At 49.9% G+C, this 21,302-nt stretch overlaps 1 protein-coding gene across 1 annotated transcript in view; it reads left to right on the top strand.

Moving 5' to 3' along the window:
* RPH3AL (rabphilin 3A like (without C2 domains)) overlaps positions 1-21,302 on the top strand; it is an 87,852-nt gene that overhangs the window by 26,961 nt on the left and 39,589 nt on the right. The window contains 1 exon segment of the mRNA XM_086359814.1: positions 7,475-7,561. Coding sequence (XP_086215940.1) covers positions 7,475-7,561 — 87 coding nt within the window.

The raw sequence follows: 21,302 nt of genomic DNA, 5'->3' as shown, positions 1-21,302 counted from the left end.
GCAGTGAGGGATGCACCCTAGCCTGGGGGGTCTACATTGACCCCTCCCTGCCTGAGCCAGGCCGGCTCTGGAAACCATCCCCGGCCATCCCCTCCAGCCCTTCGTCCTTTCCACGTGTGTGCGTGATTCATTTCCACTCTGTGTGCCCGCATCAGCCGGCTTCAGTCCCGGCAGGACTCAGAGCTGCTCTGTCCATGCAGGCCAGCCTTTGTGTGTCTCTTCCCCGGAAGGGGCTGTGTGCCCACGTGTCCTGAGAGATGCCTGCTGAAGGAAGGAGTGAATTCCTCGAGACCCATGTCTCACGCAGTCTCCCTTTGATCATATGTTATTAGATCTTATGGTTTTTAAAACCTCCCTCTCAGTTTCAGAGTGAAAAACTGTCTCCACTCCTTTGCCCAAACTCTTGTTTGCAGCCAGGGCTGCCTCTGTTTGCCCTCCTGTCACCCACCCTGTGTGCCCGGGGTGCATGCTGGGGCCCGTCGAGACAGCTCAAGTCCTTGCTTCCCACGTTTGCCTGGAAAAGAGGCAAAAATCAAGCATGGGGGTCTCTGTTTTGAGAGGCGATGCTGAGGACAACCAGGACCAGGAAGAATTAATGGGGGTAGGTGGGGGTGGAGAGGCAGTGGTCCCCCCATTTCCTGGCGGCTTCATCCTGCCTGAGGTACCCAAGCCCCCATCAGACACACAGTGGGGCACGAGCATAGAGGTGATCCCAAAGCACATCCTAGGTGTGATTTCTCAGTCTGCGCTCATGAGTGTTCATCTTGAGCTCCTTCCATCTCCTTTTAAAACCTCCTCTCTACTCAGGATGCGGTGCTGACTGTAGCAAGTGGCAGGCGGGCGGAAGGAGGTATTTTGGAAGCGAATCCTGAAATCTGCAGTGCTGCCTTTCAGCTGGGAGGGGTGGCTGGCGGCTGGGGGCTGCCCAGGGTTGGGATTAGTAGGTGGTCCCCAAGTGGCATCAGTGGCTCATCTGGTGGTGAGCACGGGAGGGCCCACTCAGAGGAGGCAGCACAGGGAGGAGGCCGGCCCTGTGTGGGTTAGTGCACCTGCCATCTGCAGCCGGGATGCAGGACGGCTGCTTATCCCTGGCACAGGACTGGGGTGGAAAGCAGAGACTTGTCTTCCTTCTGAAACTCTTCTCTGGTCGCCTCCTGGCTCCTGTCTCAGGCCAAGCAGCAGGTGGCTGGCATTCTTAGAACTTAGGGCCCTAGTGACTCTGTATTTGTAGTGGTCAGGGTTTGGGTCAGCCTGCCCTCTGCCCGACTGGCCCCCAGGCTGTGTCCCAATGACAAGAGGAGGGGCCTGGCGCTACACCCTCTCCCACTTGAGGCTTGACCGAATCTGGAGTTCTGGAGAAGGGGCCAGGGCCCAGGGAACCAGCCTTGCCTCCATTTGAGCTGCCAGGGAGGAAGGAAGGCTTGGATAAGTCTTGTCTGGGCTGAGACCTGGGGCTCAAACAGCATGGGGTTCACATCCCAGTTCCCTATGGTCAAGTTACTTAGCCTCAAGCCTCAGATCCCAAGTTTATAAAACAGGGACAATACCCACTTCCTAGGGTGGTTGTGAAAATGAAATGAGATTCTACATAAAACACCTACCTCAATGCTTGGTGTAGCAACCAGGCTCAATAAAGTATATAAGTATTTATAAGATGTATTGAGTTGGCCAAAAGGTTCACTCAGATTTGTCTATAACATCTTACAGAAAAACCCAAACAAACTTTTTGGCCAACCCAATACATCAGTATCTAGTTAAAGTCATTTGGCAACATGCCCCGGGTTTCAGATACCAAGTCTCTCTGTGGCAAGGAGGCCACGTGTAGCCCCTGCACTCCAGCCCTCCAGGCTGGAGATGAAGCCTGATGATGTCTCGGAGTTGAGCAGGGCTGAGGCTGTGATCAGAGGGGTCGCTGACCCATTGGCACCAGCTACAGGGTCTGGGCATTGGAGGCAGTTGTGCACGTGATTTCAGCTTCTTTAATCCATCCTGACCCACAAAAATCTTGGTCTGGCCAAAAACTTAAGTTGGGACAAGTGATTTCGGGAAACATTTAGCATAAGCTTCCTTTAAATAGGAATTCTGCTTACCCATTTAAAATAGATTTTGATGTAGCACAATTCAATGTACATTTTGGCCTATTCCTTCCAGGTATTTTTATGTGCGTGTATTGACTTCTAGATAGCTACGAACACATATACATTTATATGGGAGAGAAACGCACTAGACTTTCTGTTTATAACTTGGTTTCAAAACTTTATTGTGAACCTTGTTCTGTGTCAGTAAATACATGGTTCTGTCGTGACCGTTTTCACTTCTTTCATTTATATCATCATTTTTATTGCAGAGTACCTTTCTCCAAAATGCAGTCGGATTTTTCTTGCTGCTGAAAATTCAAATTCTAGCGCTGGGGACACGGTGGGTGACGTGAAGTGCACATGCGTGGGCTGACTTCTTGGCGTTGTTCCTGCCTGTGCTGTGATGGTTGTCTGGATATAGCCATTTCTTTTCCGGGCTTTCCTGGGGGGGCAGGGTGGGGACGGGGGAGCAACCACTCTGGGAACATCATTGCTGCCTGCTTCCTAGGGAGAGACCGTCTCGGTGACAAACTTCCGTTGGCTGAAACTCTTGGGCAAGTCCTTTTCCAGATGAGTTTGGCCCATTCATCAAGTCCTCTGCTCGATGGGACCCTCAGTGGGGACAAAGGGCCGTGCCTTGTTCATCCTCCTCATTCCTAGAACATGGCCTTCCACCGAGTTGTTGAGTCAATGCTTATTGAATTGAAGCACCAAATAGTTTCAAATTAACCACCTTCATTATTCATTTCTGCACAGTGTGCATTTTTCCAGCCTCCTCGTATGGAACATTTGAGCACAATTTCATCTTTCTCTGGTTGGCCGAGCGTCGGGAACACCACTCTCTCTGTGATGGATGTTGATGTCGTGGTGAAGCCTTCAGGCTGCTGGGTACCAAGTGCCCTTGGAAGGGTGCGAGCCTTTTCGTTCCCTCCTACACGCGGGCACCGTGTCCGCTCCCTTCTTTTTTTTTTAATTAATTAATTTATTTTTACATATGTCTCTTCCCTCTTGAACCCCTCTCTCACCGCATCCAACCCCTCTAGGTTGTCACAGAGTACTGGGTAGAGCTTCCTGTGTTATACAGCGGCTTCCCATTGGCTACCTATATTATATATGGACAGAGGGGCGTGGCAGTCACAAAAGAGCTGGACACAACTTAGGGACTAAACAACAATATATATGTTGGGATACTGCTCTTTCAATTCATCCCAGCCTCTCCTTCCCCCACCGGGTCCGCAGGTCTGTTCTCTACGTCTGCATCTGTATTCCTGCCGTGCAAAATGAGGCACCTGTTCCCTTCTAGTTGGTGGCAGCTTGGGGACCCTGCCTTGGGCTTCCCTGATAGCTCAGTTGGTGAAGAATCCACCTGCAATGCAGGAGATCCCCGATTCAATTCCTGGGTCGGGAAGATCCCCTGGAGAAGGGATAGGCTACCCACTCCAGTATTCTTGGGCTTCCCTTGTGGCTCAGCTGGTAAAGAATCTGCCTGCAATGCAGGAGACCTGGGTTCAATCCCTGGGTTGGGAAGATCCCCTGGACAAGGGAAAGACTACTCACTCCAGTATTCTGGCCTGGAGAATTCTGTGGGCTGTATAGCCCATGGGGTCACAAAGAGTGGGACACAACTGAGTGACTTTCACTTTCACTTCTCACTTGGGGACCCGCCGTGGAGAATGGGGGCTCTGTGTGGAATGAGTCAGGGGCTCCCAGTGAGGACATGAAGGCCGGCCTGGAAGTGAGGTGCCCGAGCTCTGTGGTCTCCCAGACCTTGTCGCACCTTTGACTCTGGCCAGCAGTGTGGGATGGTGAAGGTAATGATGTTGGATGGAGGGTGGGGTTCCAGAGAGTCTTGGGGTAACCAAGTAGCCTGGATTATGGGGATGCTGAGGAGGGCACCCCATAGACCTTGGACCCAGTCTGCACTCACAGGTGGCCTGCAGGATATCCCCGGAGGAGGGGGGAGCAATCAGGAGTGGTCACGTGGAGGGCAGGGCACACATTCCTGCCCCCTACTCTTAGTAAAGGACCAGTGGTGTCATTTCCTCTGTGGGCAGGCCAGCCTGGCTTCATGCTGTACACTTAAGAGTGAGACCAACTGGCAGCTTTCCCAACCCCCACCCCCACCCCAACACTGCACCCTGAACGAGGCTCTTCCTGGTCTGGTCTCCCATTGCCCCACCAGTCAGCATCACTCAGCATGGACCAGGCATTCCTTGCCCCCAGCTGCCAAGTGAGTATTTCCTGTCTCTGTGTGTCTTTTCCCCCAGGCTGGTCAGCACAATTCCAGGAGGGACCCCCTCTTGCCTTCTCAGGTGTAATATTAAAAGTAGCTCTTCTTGGAGGACTTCCCTGGTGGTCCAGTGGCTAAGACTCTGTACTCCCTATGCAGGGGCCCAGGTTCAACTCCTAGTCAGAGAACAAAGTCCCACATGCCAAAACTAAAACCCAGCACAGCCAAATAAATACATTCATTAGATATGTTTTTTAGTAGCTCTTTTTTGCTCCTTCGTTTATTCTACAACAAGTCATGATACTGCTACTGGAACCAGGAGGATGAAGAGAAACAGGCATGGCCTCTGTCCTCCAGGAGCTCACAGCCTGGTAGGGGAAGAGACTGTAGTTACATAGCCAGGAGGATGAGGATGAGATCTCAGTGGAGGAGAAGAGACAAGAGCCTGGTAGGAAAGCTCCAACTGGGTAAGAAGTCAGACAAGGCTTCCTTGAAGGAGCTGTGCTTTTGCCGAGGTCTGAAGGATAAGTAGGCTGATAAGCAGAGAGTGTGACCAACTACATCCCAGATGGAGCAAGCAGCAGGTGCCAAGGTCCGGTGCAGGAAAAGCAGATAGAGGACCAGGGCCTGAAGTCAGGTCAGCATGGCTGGGGCTGGAGAGTAGAGGGCCAGGCGGTGGAGCAGAGGGAGAGGGGTGCGAGCTGAGGCCACAAGGAGGTAGGTGTGGATGTGGAGGGGGCGGACAGTTTGAGTGAGATTTAGAGTTCTTGGAGATGGATTATTTAGGTGGGTATGAGGGAGAGTGAGGATCAAGGATGATTCTGGGTTTGGGCCTATATGATTGATGGGTGTGGTATCCTTTACTGAGATGGCCATGCAGTACTCTGGTTACTGCCTGGCTTCTTACCGTGTACTGTGCTGATGAGCACTTTTGTGAATCAGCTCCCTTGATCCTCCCAGAGGTGGCATGCACCTGCTTGTTACCACCGTTTTCAGGACAAGGAAACAAAGCCCAGAGAAGGTTAGTTGCAAGTCTAAGGTTGCCTCTAAATGGCAGACTCTGTGCTCTCCTGCCCCAGAGCCTGTATCCTGTGGCCACACCCTGAGCCACCCCCCTTTCCCTGAGCATGTTCTGGGCCGGGATGCACCTTTGCAAAAGGAACACATGGAGCATGTGAGTTAGGCCCAGAAGGTAGACTTGGTTTGTCTAATGCTCAGACACAGTTTCAGGCTGCAGGAAGCATGAGACGGTTAACCCCTAGAAGCCAGCACTCACTTGCCCAGGGCAATTCCGCTCAGTGAAAGCCCACTCGGCAGGGAAGCTAGCGCCTCCCCCAGGCCTGGCTGTCCTTGACATGACTGCAGTGTTCCCTTTGCACTGAGTTGATGTGGTGGCCGGCTCACATTCCCTCATCTACACAGGGTCATGGGGATGAGCAAGAAAAACAGCCAAGTGGCTTCAGCACCTCGTTCCTCTCTTTACCCCAGGGAGGAGGGGCCCATGTGTGTTTCCTGAGGCCCAACTTATGGGCTTATGGGGGGCCCTGTCCTCGAGGTAGATGGGCTGGGGCGAACTTTGGGAAGGGCAACAAGAGGCAGCTCTAGGCGGGGAGGGAGATCTCCAAACCAGGTCAGGGCTGATGACTTGGAGCTCCAGGCGGACAGTCTGCGGGCCCCCAGAGAGGCCAAGCCCCAGCCTGGCACAGATCCCAGCCCAGGTCTGGCACAGGAGTGGCTGGGCCCCACAGCACCCAGGGGACCCTTCCCAGACACACTGCACTGCCAAGACCCCAAGCCTGAGATCTTCGTGAGAGCCAGGCCTAATCAGACTGGGGTGGACTGTCCTGCCAACCTGGAGGGAGCTGAGCTTGGAGCCGGTTACAGTGTATTTGGAGAAATCAAAGAAAAGTGATGTCTCTTGTACCTGAGCATCAAATGGAGGCCAGCGCAGACACCACCCCCCCATGATGTATCATAGCTCCCCTTCTGCCACGAACTGGCTCCCCACTTCCTGAGGCTCAGCCTCCCCATCAGGTGGTGACAACATGCTCGGGAAAGCCAAGCTGGTGACATTTCCCTCTCGGCAGAGAGGTGTGCTCCTTGCTCAGTTGGCAGCCTGCAGAAAAGGCCAAGCCAGGGATCCAGCCTTCCCTTAGGGGGAGGAGGAGGGAGAGAGCTCCCCACCCTGCAGGGACCAGGCAGCTTCCAGGCGGCAGAAAGACTGATTGATTAGCTGGTGTGACTGTTTTGTAAGGAGGACACACTGTCCCCTAATCAGACTCTGCCGGGTTAGCCGGGACGAGGTCTCAGCCCCCGCCAAGTCCCCTTCTTCTCCTGGTGCGTTTCATCTGGCTTTTCCCACTGCTGCTTGTGGCTGTGCATTTGGAGGAAGCAAAATACGCATTTAGAAGTGATGAGCTTAAGCAATTCTGTAGAAGGAAAAACGCCGCAGAAACTAGGTTCTGGCTACTTATGTGTCCGGAGGCTATTATATAACAGCTCGAGAGGCAGACCTGAGTCTGTTCCTTGGTGTGTGAACGTGAGGACTTTCTCAAACTACTCCCTGCAAGATGGGCCCACTTATGTATGCTGGGGTGGCTGGGATGGGTAAGTGAAGGGCCTTGGCATCAAGGAAGTGCCTAAGCGGGCACTGGTATTTCTCACTACATCATCGCCTCACCTTGTCAGGCACACGAGTGAGTTTTCTGCGTGGTTATATCCATGTATATGTTCTCTTTGTTGAATAGCATCATTCCTGCCTGCACTTCCAGGGGCGATGCAGCCTGCCTGTGAAGGCCATATCCTGGTTGTGTTTGCTCCGCCTCTGGTACTGGGCGTTTGGGTTGTTTCCAGTTCCTTGCTGTTGAACGTCATGCAGCTGTGACGCTCAGCAAGCTTATTTCTTTGATGTGATCCCAACAGGATGTACTTGTTGGGGGTGAATTTCTATCGCGGCCATCCAAGGAAGGGTATGCATCCTTGGTGCCCCACAGCCAGCTGCTGGGTTCAGATGATCTGTGTCCTTCGGGTCATCTCCCCTTGGGGCTCTGAAGCAAAAACCGTGCCCTCGGAAGATGACGAGGGCTCCTGGGTGATAGTTTTCCCAGCCCCTCAGCCGGGGAGGAAGGGACTGAGTATTTACATTCCTGTGTCCTCTCTCTCGTAGAAAGTCTGCACCAAATGCGGGATCGAGGCCTCTCCCAGCCAGAAACGGCCCCTGTGGTTGTGTAAGATCTGCAGTGAGCAGAGAGAGGTAGGGTACCCAGGGCAGTGGGGTGCGGGGAGGGACCGGTCAGGTCGGGGCGGGGCACACTGGCACTGGGGGAGGTTCATGGCTGGTTGCTTAGAGGGGCTTCGCAGGAGGTCAAGGAGGGTGGCCTACCCAGGGCAGCCAGGGGCAAGGGTAGGGAGGGGCAGTCTGCTGGCTTGGTGCTCCCCAGCATAGCGGCCACAGTGGGCCCGAGTTCTGCTCTGCCTGGGGTCCTTGGTTTCCTCAGGGAGCCCCTCGCACTGAGTGTAGGCGCAGGTGACATTTGTGGGGGGCTGTATTTATCATAACAGAAATGGCTGCTCCGGGTTGAAGGTTTCCTCTGGGCCTGGCACCACGCGAAGTCCTTTACATGCAGGAATTCATTTCATCCCTGTGCAACCCCATGTGTGTGCTCATGCTTCAGTCGTGTCTGACTCTTTGCGATGCTGTGGGCTGCAGCCTGCCAGGATCCTCGTCCATGGGATTCTCCAGGCAAGAATACTGGAGTGGATTGCCACGCCCTCCTCCAAGGGATCTTCCCAACCCAGGGATCGAACCCAAGTCTCTTGCATTTGCAGGCAGGTTCCCAGCGCTACCCGGGAATCCCCCATGCAACCCCACAGATGAACGCTATTATCATCCCCTTTTATTGATGGGGAAATGCGGATGCAGGAGGTTAAGCATCTTGTGGTCACCAAGCTAGTTAGTGGGTCTAACACCGTGGTCTTGTGATGACGCTGTCGCCAGAGTCCCTTCTGGTTCTAAGTTTCCATCATTCTAGTTCTGATCCCATTTTAAGGGAAGAAGTCGAGGCTCAGTGAGGACTCTGAGGTGAAAACAAATGGGGAGGCTCGAACCTACGTCTCCTAACCCCCACACCCAGGACTTTCCTCCCTGTACCAGGATCGGAAGCGGGGCCAGAAGAGTAGAGGACATTGTTGGGCTGCTCCTGGGGAAGGTCATGGGTCGGAAATTTCAGGAACAGGAGGAGTCAGGGGGAGGGAGAATGCTCCAGGCTATCCACATGTGGATTTACTTTTTTTACTTATCTGCTTGATGATTAATATGCGCCTTTCATCCTAAGATCTGTAAAATGTCTTTAGTTACAGAAAGTCCTCAGCCATGACATCCTTGAATCTTGCTGCCCTGCCATCTGAGTCTCCTGGAAACCCTGCAAGATACTTTTCTGAGCCCCTCCATGCATCCTCCATAGCTCCCAACTGTGCTTTCTCAGTTATTTCTTTATCTTTCTGTTTTTAATTTTTGGTCACACCTTGCAGCATGCCAGATCTTAGTTCCCTGACCAGGGATTGAACTCATGCCCCCTGAAGTGGAAGCGCAGACTCTTAACCACCGAACCACTAGGGAAGTCCTCTCTTTATCTTTTCTGAGATACTTGTTGGTAAATTCTTCAGAACTGCCTTGCAGCTCACTAACTCTTCGCTGGCTGTCTCTCTCATGATAGGGTGTTTTAGAATTAAGGTTTGTCCACTCATCTTGAGTGGGAGTCAGTTTCTCTCTCTTTCTCCCCCTGCTCGTCACCTCCACCCAGCTCTCCTTGCCAAGTGATTTCGAGTTGCCTCCACGTAGGTCCGAGGTCCCTCAGCGCAGGGCCAGCTCTCTTGGGTTAGTGATGAGCTGTGTGTCCGCAGTAATAATGGGATTATCCCTGAAGTCCAACATCAAAGCCATAAGCAGTCTGGCCAGGCCCTGGCTATGTGTGTACTTCTTCCAGCCTGTATCAGTGTTCACATCCGTAGATCAGCTTTACTCTGAGGAGAGGGGTGGAGCGGCACCTCTGCTTCTCTCAGCCTCCTTTCCCAAGTGGAGGATGACCAGCCTCCATTCTCAGGAACTCTAGCTCTGGTCCCCCACCTCCCACGGGACACTTTCAGTCCCCATACCCTTGAAAGACCAGCCTTCCAGCTGCTTCCACCTGCCTCCAGACCCTGAGCCAGCAAGCTGTGCCTTTAGCCCCTCAAAATCATAAACATTGGGAGTTTCTGATCCATCAAGATGTAGACCTTGTTTTTGAGCACAGTTGAGCTTCTTTGTTGGAATCTTCATATATCACTGGCTGCATCTTCGAAATAGGGAAGATAGCAGGCAGGGCCTCTAGATGTGAACTACCACTCTACACTCTATTGCCCGGAAGTCCTTGATCTCTCCTGTTGAAATGGAGACGATAATACCTATTTCATTGGAGACACTGTGAGAATTCGGGAACATCGTTAACAGTACACCAAGTATCTGGAATGTCCAGCCCAGAACAGGTACTCGGTCAATATTAGAGGCCCTCCTCGCTCACCCAGCTGGAAAATCCCCCTTTGAATTTGAGGTTTTCTGGGCTTCAAGGGGTCCCTTTGAAGATGCAGGCATCCCCCCTAAAGAAGGGATATATGTGTATATATTATGGCTGATTCATTTTGCTGTACAGTAGAAACTAACACAACACTATAAAGCAACTCTACTCAAATAAAATTTTTTTTTAAGATGCAGGCATTCACAAGATGGGAAAATTTCCTAAAACAGTATCTTGTGGGAGACACCTGAGCAGGATGAAAAAACACAACCGAGGTGTGGGAGGACAGAGATGAAAGAATTGTCAAGGAAAGGGAGGAGGAGTGAAAGAAAAGACGAATTCAGCGAATGTAATAATTTAGTGGGGGGCTTGGTGGGGGAGCAGCTGCCCCCATCCAGCCCCGTCACAAGTGCCCCTCAACTCATTAATAGTCCTGAGCTACCATGGACAGTGTCCACCACCAGCCTGTCCTAATCTCCAGAGCGCTCCAACGCCCAGAAAAGTCCAAAATAGCTTAGGATGAATTTTCTTATCTTTCCTACAGCAAAGAATATGAGGCTGTGCAGTATGCTATCAGTTTGCCCTTGAATTTCTAGAGGCCGATAAAATGGAGCAAGATCAAGGATGCTGTATCCCCCCTCCACGTGACCAGGCAGACTAGATGTTTAGGAGGTGTGGATGGGCCCTGAAAGTCTTTGTGTCTGAGTCTGGGTGCCTGTGAGTACCATACCCAGATGCTGCATTTTCCTGCCTCCTTTGGAGGTGGGAGAGTGACAGAGTAATTGGTTTCCTAATGCTTTTTTTTCACAGAAAAATATCTAATCACAACAAAGAGATAGCTAAATAGAAAGAGCATTTGAAATGTCATTTTCGGTGCCACACAGAGCCGGTTCTGAATCTGTGATAAAAATGTGGAGTTCTGTCCTACAGAAGAAAAAAAAAAAAAAAAACTCGTCCTAATAGAAGAACTTGCATTTTTTTGCTAGAAGCTCTCTTACCACTCGGCCCCAACACTCTTATGTTCTTTTCCATTTGACTCTTCCCTTCTGTCTTCTTTGTCTGCAATTGTAAGTGTTTTTTCTGGAGTGAGTTGAATGCTGGTTACATGTCCCGGGGGCGTCCAGTTGGCTCCGCTACCTGTTGCGTGCCCCTCAGCGATGCGGTGGTGTCAGCTTCGGCCCCTCTGCTCTGGAGGAGTTTGCAATCCCGTGCATTTATTCATTTGGGTACTCAATGCATATTTACTGAGCATCTTCTATGTGCCAGACAAAAGAGCTCTTCTCATGGAGATGGAGACCACACACGCAATACCGTAAATTCTGCCATGTCACAGATGATGAAAATGTACTCGGGAAGAGGGCGATGGGAGTAGCTGCTGTTACATGCAGGAGTTGAGGAAGGGCTTACTGATAAAATGGACTTTTGAGCTGAGGTCTGAAACGCACTCTGTGGCTGTGTGGACAGAAAGCATTCCGAGCAGAGAGTACTGCAAGTGCAAAGGCCCTGAGGCACATGTGTCCTTGGTAGGTTTGAAGAGCAGTTAGGAGAACTGTGACTGGCGCAGAGTCAGAGTCGGGAGAGGAGGTCAGAGTTGTGGCCGGGGTGCCAGATCATATTGGTCCTTGTAGACCTTTGGAAAGACTCTGGCTTTTACTCTGAGTGAAGTGGGGAGTCTTTGGAGATCTAAAGGAGAGGAAAGGCATGCCCTGAATACTCCCCCAAGTTTTAAAGAATACTCTGGCTGCTGTGTTGAGAATAAATTATAGACTGTAATGTTAGAGTTAGTATCATGATATTTTATCTTTCTTATTTAATATTAACCCAGATATTGCAGTTCTTGACTTGTCACCCTAAGAAGTTTTCACTTTTAAAAATATATACATTTTACTCTTTTCTGATTTTTAAGATTAATATGAATCGTTGACACTCACAATGTGTAGAAAGCATAAAGAAATATAGGCACCCCCAAAATTCATAATCTTACCATCCAGAGGCAATCACTGTTAATGTTTTGGCATAATTGCTTTCTTTTTTCTGTGTCTTTTTTTTTCTTTGTATTGTTGAACCTCTGTTTTAAAATTAACATTTTAACGTAAGCACTTCTCAGTGTAATCAATAATTCTTTGTAAACATTCTGTCATATGGATATTCTGCTAATTTAGGCCATCTGAGTTATTTCCTTTTTCCTTCTCATTGCTAATTGCTTTATATATCTGTGTACTTAGCTCTTTGCCCACATTTGAGATTCTGTCCTCAGAATGGATGCTTAGAAGGGAAAAATAAACATCAGTACTTACAGTCCCTCTTTTAAATTTTATTTATGCATTCCGGCTGTGCTGGGTCTTTGTCGCTGTGCGTGGGGTTTCTCCAGCGGGGCGAGTGGGGACAGCTCTTCACTTGTGCCCTGTGGGCTTCTCGTCGTACTGGTCTCTCTTGTGGAGCACAGGCTCTAGGCACACGGGCCTCAGGAGTTGTGGTGCACAGCCTTAGTTGTTCCAAAGCGTGTGGGATCTTCCCGGACCAGGGATCAAACTCACGTCCCCTGCATTGGCAGGCAGATTCTTAACCACTGGACCACCAGGGAAGTCCTCACTCTTTTCTTATAGACCCTTGAGATATTGCATTTGATTTATAGTTTGCTGGTATATGCCATCTTAAGTAATGACATGTGGACAGTGTATTTCTGAGTCTTTTGCTAGTCTAATGATAGCTGTTGCTTTCATACGAAAAAAGACAATGACTTGACTGATAATGCAATTAATGGTCATCTTTCCCACTCAAAATTCTGTGATTTGCTGTCTGTTGTCTAACCGATCGCACGAGCAAAGAGCCACCATGAGGGAGAGGAGGCAAATGTAGCAACTAGGAGAATTGGTACTCAAGGAACCAGAAATAATACTGAGACTGTGAAAGAAATGTTTGAATTTTTAATTTACTGTTCATTTTTTTGACGGCACCATGCAGCTTATGGGATCTTAGTCCCCTGATCAGGGGTCGAACCTGTGCCCCCTACAGTTGAAATGCAGAGTCCTAACCACTGGACCACCAGGGAAGTCCAAATAAGTTTTTAAGTTGAGTAAAAGAGATAAGAGAAGCAATAGAAGTCAAATTGCACCAATAAGACATTTGAAAAATGAGCAAGGAAATTTGGGGAAAAAAAAACCAAATGAACCATTTTCATTTCTAAAAATGAAAAATGTTATTAATGAACTTGAAAACTCAATCAAATGATACTTTGGTAATTTTTTAGACCAGTAAACCTTGTCATTCCCATTAACAGCCACAGATGTTTCCTTATCATTTGCTTCTTATTAATTGGTTTTTTTTTTTTTTTTGATCCCTGGTTGGCACTCCCAATAGCTAGGAGTCCCTGGCCCCTGATTTCCACTCTACTAACTGCCATGAAGATGACGTTTTTGTGACCACATGAAACTACAGTCTTTACCTAATTAAATCAGCTGCTTATATAAGCATTCAGCCAGGCAGCTGCCTGTCCCACTTCATTTCCATTCCCTCTGTGAACGGGCATGTTCCTTGGTCACTTTCCTGGTTTCCTTGTTGGTAAATGAATAAACTCCGATATATGTTCAAGATTTAAAGACACAGAAAAGGGACTGAGACAGCCCTGAACAGACTGTTCCGTTTGTTTTCGTATTTGGCCATGCCAGGTCTTAGCCGGGGCACTTGGAGTCTTCGGTCTTCACTGTAGCATCAGGGATCTTTAGTTGTGAAATGCGGGGTTCAGTTCCTTGTGAGTGAAACTGTTAGTCACTCAGTCGTGTCCAACTCTTTGCAACCCCATGTACTGCAGCCCACTAGGCTCCTCTGCCCATGGGATTCTCCAGGCAAGAATCCTAAAGTGGGTAGCCTTTCCCTTCTCCAGGGGATCTTCCCCACCCAGAGATTGAACCTGGGTCTCCTGCATTGCAGGCAGATTCTTTACTGTCTGAGCCACCAGGGAAGTTCCCTGACCAGGGATCAAACCTGGGCTCCTGAATTGGGAGCAGTCCAGTCTTAGCTGCTGGACCATCAGGGACATCCCCAGTGGACCGGGTAACTAGCACATCAGGCAGCCCTGCGGAACCCCAAGAGGGACCTGGTGACCCAGAAGACAGTTTCCAGGATGCAGTGTACGTGACAGGACGCAGGGAAGCCAGTTTCCAGGTGCAGGCAGATACATGCCCTGAAGTCAAAGCTCAGACAGGACGCGGCAGGCAGACAAGATCTGATGCTCAGCGTAAAGTAGTTTTAAAGTCAAGAACGGAGACGGGAGGGAGAAGTCTAAAGCCAGGCTTATGCTTTTGTTCCCTTTTTAATAACCTGGTATATTATTTATGTCTATATTTGGAAATTAATAATTTTATCTGACTAGGCCTAGGTCATTTTCATTGATTTTTGTCTAGGACAAACGTATTTGGGTCTAAGATTCAGGAAAGCTTTTCAATTATGTTTTTGCTTACTGCTTTGTTCTGAAACTCTTCTGCTTTCTTTTGGGGCGCACTTTTTAAAAATTTATTGTTTTTGCTTATTTGGCCCTGCTGGATGTTCATTGTGCATGCCGGGTCTTTAGTTGCAGCTTGTGGGATCTCGGAAGGCCCCCCCTGGGAGCACTGTTAATTTGATGAGTACATTTCCACTCTCTGTCTTCTATATTCATCATTTTCAAGTTCTTTTTATTTTTCTCTTCATTCTGAAAAATCATAAAGCTTTTCATGTCGTTGATTCTTTGTTTTTGGTCTGAGTCTGATGGTTTCCTGTGTTTGGTCTTGGTGGTTGCACCTGTGCCTTCACCCCCTTTCTGATGCTGTGAGCTCTGCAGGCCCAGGGTTTACCTGAGGCAGCACCGCCACAGCCCCTCTCCTTTGTCTCGATTCTGCTCCTCCTCTGAGGCGCTTTCTCTCTGCTGGGTCCTGGCCCTCTGGCCCTCAGAACTAGGGAGGACTTGGAAAACTAGCCAGTTGGTTTAGCTCTCCCCACCCTCCCACAACTGAGCTTTACTTTAAGAAAATATACCTTCCCAGATGCAACTCACCATTGCCAGCTCCTTCCCACTCCCACCTAGTTACTTTCTGGGAATCTGTGTCCCATCCATAAAGACAGAATTGGAGAAGGGAGGGCACCGGAAACTCACAGACATACTACACCAGGAAGGCCAGCTAGGGGCAGCCCTGATCCTGCACCCTGACCCCTGCCAAGCAGACAAAGGTGGGTGGACCGGTGTCTCCCATTTCATCCATCCCACTTGCCTGTCTTCAGAGGGGAGCCTGACTGTAGGTTGAGCATCAGATCGCTTCTGTGCTGATGTCTGCGTGCCCTTGATTCACTTGCTTTCTTGGGTGTGTTAGTGCAAGCTGGAGAAGGACTGCATGGGAGCTTCTAACATGACGTTGCAAGCCAGAAATTTATGTCATTGATTGTTTAGCCTCTAATCCAATTCATTAAAAAAAAAAAATGACTCACTCAAAATGGTAATCAGGGGGAAGTTAATTGGAATCCAGATTCCCCAGGAATCTAGAAACCATTCCTCCAGCCTCTAAAATGTCTGCCTTTGGAGTCAGAAGGCTTCTATGAGGATGCAGGCATGCTCAGAGGGGGATGAGCTAGAAAGGGGAGAAGAGCAATTTATAAGTAATGGGAAGCTGATTAGTACAATTAGAGCATTCCTCTCCACTCAGCGTCCATCCGTTCCGCTGTGCTTTCCCTGTGTCATTCCGCATCCTGATTATAACTCATCAGAGGCCGGGCTGCACCAACACTCACTGTGTTTCCCCGCAGTGCTTTGCATATAAAAGGTGCTCAGAAGGTTTGTTGATTGAAAGACATTTGCAAAAGAGGAAAGCGGACTCCGTGTTTGGAGCACCTTAGGACCCTTCCCCAGCAGGGTTTTCTGATTTCCCTGAATGAAGTCTTACCACAGATGACCCTGGCTGGGGTCCCACAGGGCCCCCTGATGCTAAGTCTGTATTCTCATCCTCTGGCCCCTCTCTCCTGCTTGTTGATTGACTAGAAGGAGGAACATGGCTTCACATGGTGGTTTTTCAATCGTCTTAACCCACCCAGCCTGGAGGGTGACCAGTAGACAGTTAAGGCCCTTGTGGGGGCGGGGGGCGGGGGTCCATCTTGGCACAAGCCTTCAGGAGGCTGGGAGGATCAGGGGCTTCCAGGCCCCCCGCCAGCGCCTGTGGGAAGCAGCCATGCCAGCCGAGCCCAGCAGCCTCGTGGCACCTGTCTCCCAGGCGGGCAGCCCGTGCTCACTACAGGCTGCCATCTGCTTCCCCACGCTGCTTCTCTTCTGGCCCTGCTGTTACTTGCAGTTTGGATTTTAGTTGCAAACAGCTTTGCCAGAGGGCCCCTCCCGAGGCCCGTGAGTGCGCTCAGGGGTGGGTGGCTGGTGCTGGGGCGAGCGGGGGCGGATGCCTGAGTGCCCCACCACCTGCGTCTGGCTCCCCCTGGGCTGCTGGCACCGTGGCCCCAGGGGACCCGGATGGCCACACTTCCTCAGTGTATTGGTCACCTCCCACATGCCTCGGCTCTGCCAAGCAGAACTGCTATCACTGCAGGTCCCTGGCCTCCCACGCAAGCAGAAGCAGCAGGAGGAGGACCCCCAATTTCCTCTTCCTCCTCTGGGGAGGCAGAGTGGTCTCCCACCTTCTCCCTGCTCCTTCTCAGGGTGCCTACCTGAGCCTGTGTCCACGCACAGGAGAAAGAACTCAGTGCTCTGAGAAGCTGTCTGATCCAAGAGGGAACGCACTTTCTCACTATTGCGCTCTAGTCTGCTGAGCCCAATGTCCTACCTGGGAGTCTAATCTGGTTCTGAGTAGCAACATGAACTCCATACCTACTACAGGCCGGTCAGTATCTCAGTTCATCTGGTCATTGGACAGATGTATTCCTGATGTATTCACTGTTGTCCTCATGTGACAGATGGGGAGACTGAGGCTTAGAGAAAGTAGGTCATTTCCCCAAAGACACTAGGTAGTAATTAACAGAACCAGGAGTTGAAGCCGATGTTGTCGTTCAGTTGCTCAGTCATATCCGCGTTTTGCAACCCCATAAACTGTAGCATTCCAGACTTCCCTGTCCTTCCCTATTTCCCTGAGTTTGCTCAAACTCATGTCCATTGAGTCAGTGATACCATCCAACCATCTCATCCTCTGTTGCCCCCTTCTCCTCCTGCCCTCAGTCTTTCCCAGCATCTAGTGAGTCAGTTCTCCGCATGAGGTGGCCAAAGTATTGGAGCTTCAGCTTCAGCATCAGTCCTTCCAATGAATATTCAGGACTGATTTCCTTCAGGATTGACTGGTTTGATATCCTTGCTGTCCAAAGGACTCCCAAGAGTCTTCTCCAGCACCACAGTTCAAAAGCATCAATTCTTCAGTGCTCAGCCTGCTTTATGGTTCAACTCTCATATCCATTCATGACTACTAGAAAAACTATAGCTTTGACTATACAGATCTTTGTTGGCAAAGTAACGTCTCTGCTTTTTAATATGCTGTCTAGGTTTGTCATAGCTTTTCTTCCGAGGAGCAAGTGTCTTTTAATTTCGTGGCTGCCTCTAAAACTCCTTCTAACAACTCTACTGTCTATCCGTTCATTCACTCATTCATTCATACAGTAGTCATTGACTATTTACTATGTGCTAGGCACTGTTTTGGAGAAGGCAATGGCACCCCACTGCAGTACTCTTGCCTGGAAAATCCCATGGACGGAGGAGCCTGGTAGGCTGCAGTCCATGGGGTCACTAAGAGTCGGACACGACTGAGCGACTTCTTTTCATTTCATGCATTGGAGAAGGAAATGGCAACCCACTCCAGTATTCTTGCCTGGAGAATCCCAGGGAGGGTGGAGCCTGGTGGGCTGCCGTCTATGGGGTCGCACAGAGTCGGACATGACTGAAGCGACTTAGCAGCAGCAGCAGGCACTGTTTTAGGCCCTTGGAAAATAGTGATGAACAAATCAGCCAAACATCTCTGCCTTGGGTTTACATTTTAGCAGGGACCAGGGGAGGAGAGAAGGAACAGAAGACAAACATAACCAAAGTAATAGCTAAGCAACTTACATAGATATGTATATGTTAGAAAACAGGGCACAGAAATCAGGAGTGGGGTGTGTAGGAAAGGGAAGAGGTAGCTCTGTTGAAAGCAAACCAGCCGCCATGACACACCCATTAAGATGGCTAATGTGTGTTTGTTTGTTTTAAAATTTTATTTACTTATTTATTTGGCTGTGTCAGATCTTAGTTGTAACATGCAGGATCTAGTTTCCTGACCAGGGATTGAACTCAGGTCCACTGCATTGAGAGTACAGAGTCTTAGCCACTGGACTGCCAGAGAAGTCCCAGGATAGCTAATGTTTAAAAGCAGGAAATAATAAGTGTTGGCAAGGATGTGGAGAAATTTGAAACCTTGTGCATTGATTGTGGGAAATTAAAATAGCGCAGCCATGGTGGAAAACAGTATGGTGGCTCCTCAAAAAATTAATGATCTAGCAATTCTGCTTCTAGATGTACATCCTAAAGAACTGAAAGCAGAGACTCAAACAGATGCTGTGCATCCCAGTAGCCTAAAGGTGGAAGCAACCCAAGCACCTACCGTGGGGTGGATAGATAAACAAAATGTGGCCTATGCCAATTATTATTCATATAATTGAGCCTTAGAAAGGGATGGAGTCCTAATACATGCTACAGCATGGAAGAACCTTGAAGATATTACGCTAATTGAAATAAGCTGGACACAAAAGAACACATATTGTAGTATTTCCATTTATTTGAGGTTTGTAGAATAGTCTCATTCATAGAGATAGAAAGTAGAAGGGTGGTTGCCAGATGGGTGGGGAGAAATGAGGAATTATTGCTTGGTAGACACAGTTTCAGTGTGGGAAGATAACAAAGGTCTGGAGATGGGACACACCACAGTACAGATACATGTGGTACCCCCGGAGTGTACACCGAAAAATAGTCAGAAAGGTAAATCTTATGTTATTGTATATTTTACTGTGGAAAAAACAGTGGTAGGGAGACTAGTTAGGGTGGGCTTCTTTGAGGAGGAGCTGCTGCTGCTGCTAAGTCGCTTCAGTCGTGTCCGACTCTGTGCGACCCCATAGACGGCGGCCCACCAGGCTCCCTCATCCCTGGGATTCTCCAGGCAAGAACACTGGAGTGGGTTGCCATTTGTTTGGGTGCCCGTTTGTTCCCAGAGCAACACGGAGCCAGCTCCCCACCTTCCACGTGGAGGGTCCTGGGGTCCCCTGAGGCAAGTGTGGGAGGGGTTGGTCCGCGGAGGCTCTTTGGCCTGGGGAGATGACATGGTCCAACAGGAAGCCTTCAGCCCAACAGGAACAGCACCAGCAGGTCCTAGCATTTGTCTGTCCCACCACTGGATGCCCCTCCCACTTAGCAACGCACGTGCTCTGCGGTCCGCAAGGGTGCGAACCCTGTGGCCTGTGTGACCACGGCTTCATTGTCCCTGTCCTCAGTTGATGTGGCACCATCCTGACACCAGAACCTGCTTGTCCTCTCCTCCTCTGTTGAGTCTGCATGACCTGGCTTACCCTGCTATGACACCCTCCTCTGCGTGGCCCTAGGGAGGGAGGTGAAAAGCTAGGGAGAAATCTGAATGTGGTCATTTTCTTGCATGGATCTGGATAGAAATTTCAATAATCAGATTTTCTGGCCCTTTTTTCAGATGCCAAACAATGTTGGCTGGCGTGATTTCCCCAGCCAGCTGTCTGATAGATGCGGACCGGGAAGTGAGGCTCCATTCTTTAGGAGCTATTTATTAAGCTCCTAGGCAGTGCCCAACCCTGAAATACATACCCATTCCCTCTCCTGAGGAAGTAACTCAAGACACGTGTCCTCCTGCAGGGCCAGAAAATTACTCTGTGAGAAACAGAAGCTGAAGAGAACCGGCCTTTGTTGGGGTCCTTGTCTGGGCCAGACGTGGGGCCCTGTGTCTTCACTCTTCCAGCTAAACGGAAGCCCTGGCACCTTGCGTGAAGGTCCAAGGCGGCAGAGCAGAGCAGAGCGTGCAGAGCCTGGGCTGACAGGCTTCTGCCACTGGACGGGCTTCCTCCTCCTGATTTTTACTGCCCTCAGGAGTCAGCCTTTCTATTCCAGGATGGCCCTTGGGCTGGAGGGAGACAGGGCAGGTGAATGGAGGTTTCCCCCTCAGTGGCCAACACAGTGATCCCCTCTGTCTGGGGGACCCCTGGGTCCCTGTCCTCCTCCTCCTTGCCCTGACTTTGTAAGTTGTTACACCCCAGCCTGAGCTAACACGCCCACAGCTGAAGCCCAGCCTGGCCCTGACTCTTATCTAACTACTTACATCCCTGAACCTGGTTACGAGTCCCAGTACTTGGTTGTTCTCTTGACCCTTGAACTTTGCCCACTGCTCTCCATCCCCCTCACCATCAACCAGAGTGTCATGTCATGGTCATGGACCCACTTCTAATGTTCCCTGTTTGCAAACTAAATCAGAGAGGTCTGTTTGGTAGGTGACCCGGCTGGTTCATCTCAGCATTGCACCTGGCACCTCTTCCATGTCGTCTACGTGTGATGCTCAGCCTCACACCCCACCCCTACCTGTACAGCCTGGAGAAACCCTCACACCCACTCCCAGGGAAATGTGTCCAAGAATGCATATAGCAGCATCTGTTGTAATAGCCAAAAACTGGAAACCAGCTCAATGTCCTTTCATGGTGGAATAGGTATATTCCAAAGGATGAATTAAAAACCCAACAGGCTGGGACTTCCCTGGTGGTCCAGTGGTTAAGACTCCATGCTCCCTATGCAGGGGGCCCAGGTTCGATCCCTGGTCAGAGAACTAGTTCCCACATGCCAAAATGAAGCGTTTGGATGCCACAATTAAAAAAAAAAAATCCCGCATCCCACAATTAAAGATCCCACATGCTGCAATGAAGACCTGAAGTGAACTGAAAGTCACTCAGTCGTGTCCAACTCTTTGCAACCCCATGGACTATACAGTCCATGGAATTCTCTAGGCCAGAATACTGGAGTGGGTAGCTGTTCCCTTCTCCAGGGGATCTTCCCAACCCAGGGATCGAACCCAGGTCTCCAGCATTGTGGGCAGATTCTTTACCAGCTGAGCTACGCACAGCCAAAGAAAAAATAAATAAATAAATATTAGAAAGAAAAAACCCAATGAGCAAAGGAAAAAAACAAGTCGCTAAAGAATAAATACACAAATGACTCAAAAATATGTTGTTCAAAAACAGGTAACAGTAAATGTGTTACTTATAAATGCACAGTAAGGACTTCCCTGGCTGTTCAGTGGTTAAGAATCCACCTGCCAATGCCGGGAACACAGGTTCAATCCCTGGTCCTGGAAGATTCCACATGCAAAAGGGCATCTAAGCCCATACACCACAACTACTGAGCCCGCTTGCTGCAACTACTGAAGCCCGTGCACCTGGAGCCTGTGCTGT

The sequence above is a fragment of the Bos grunniens genome, chromosome 19 (assembly GCF_055505025.1).
Source record: "Bos grunniens cultivar Pamir isolate PY7600 chromosome 19, Bosgru_T2T1.0, whole genome shotgun sequence".
NCBI lineage: Eukaryota > Metazoa > Chordata > Mammalia > Artiodactyla > Bovidae > Bos > Bos grunniens.
Note: the sequence above shows the minus strand (reverse complement) of the source record. Positions and strands in the feature narration are given on the sequence as shown.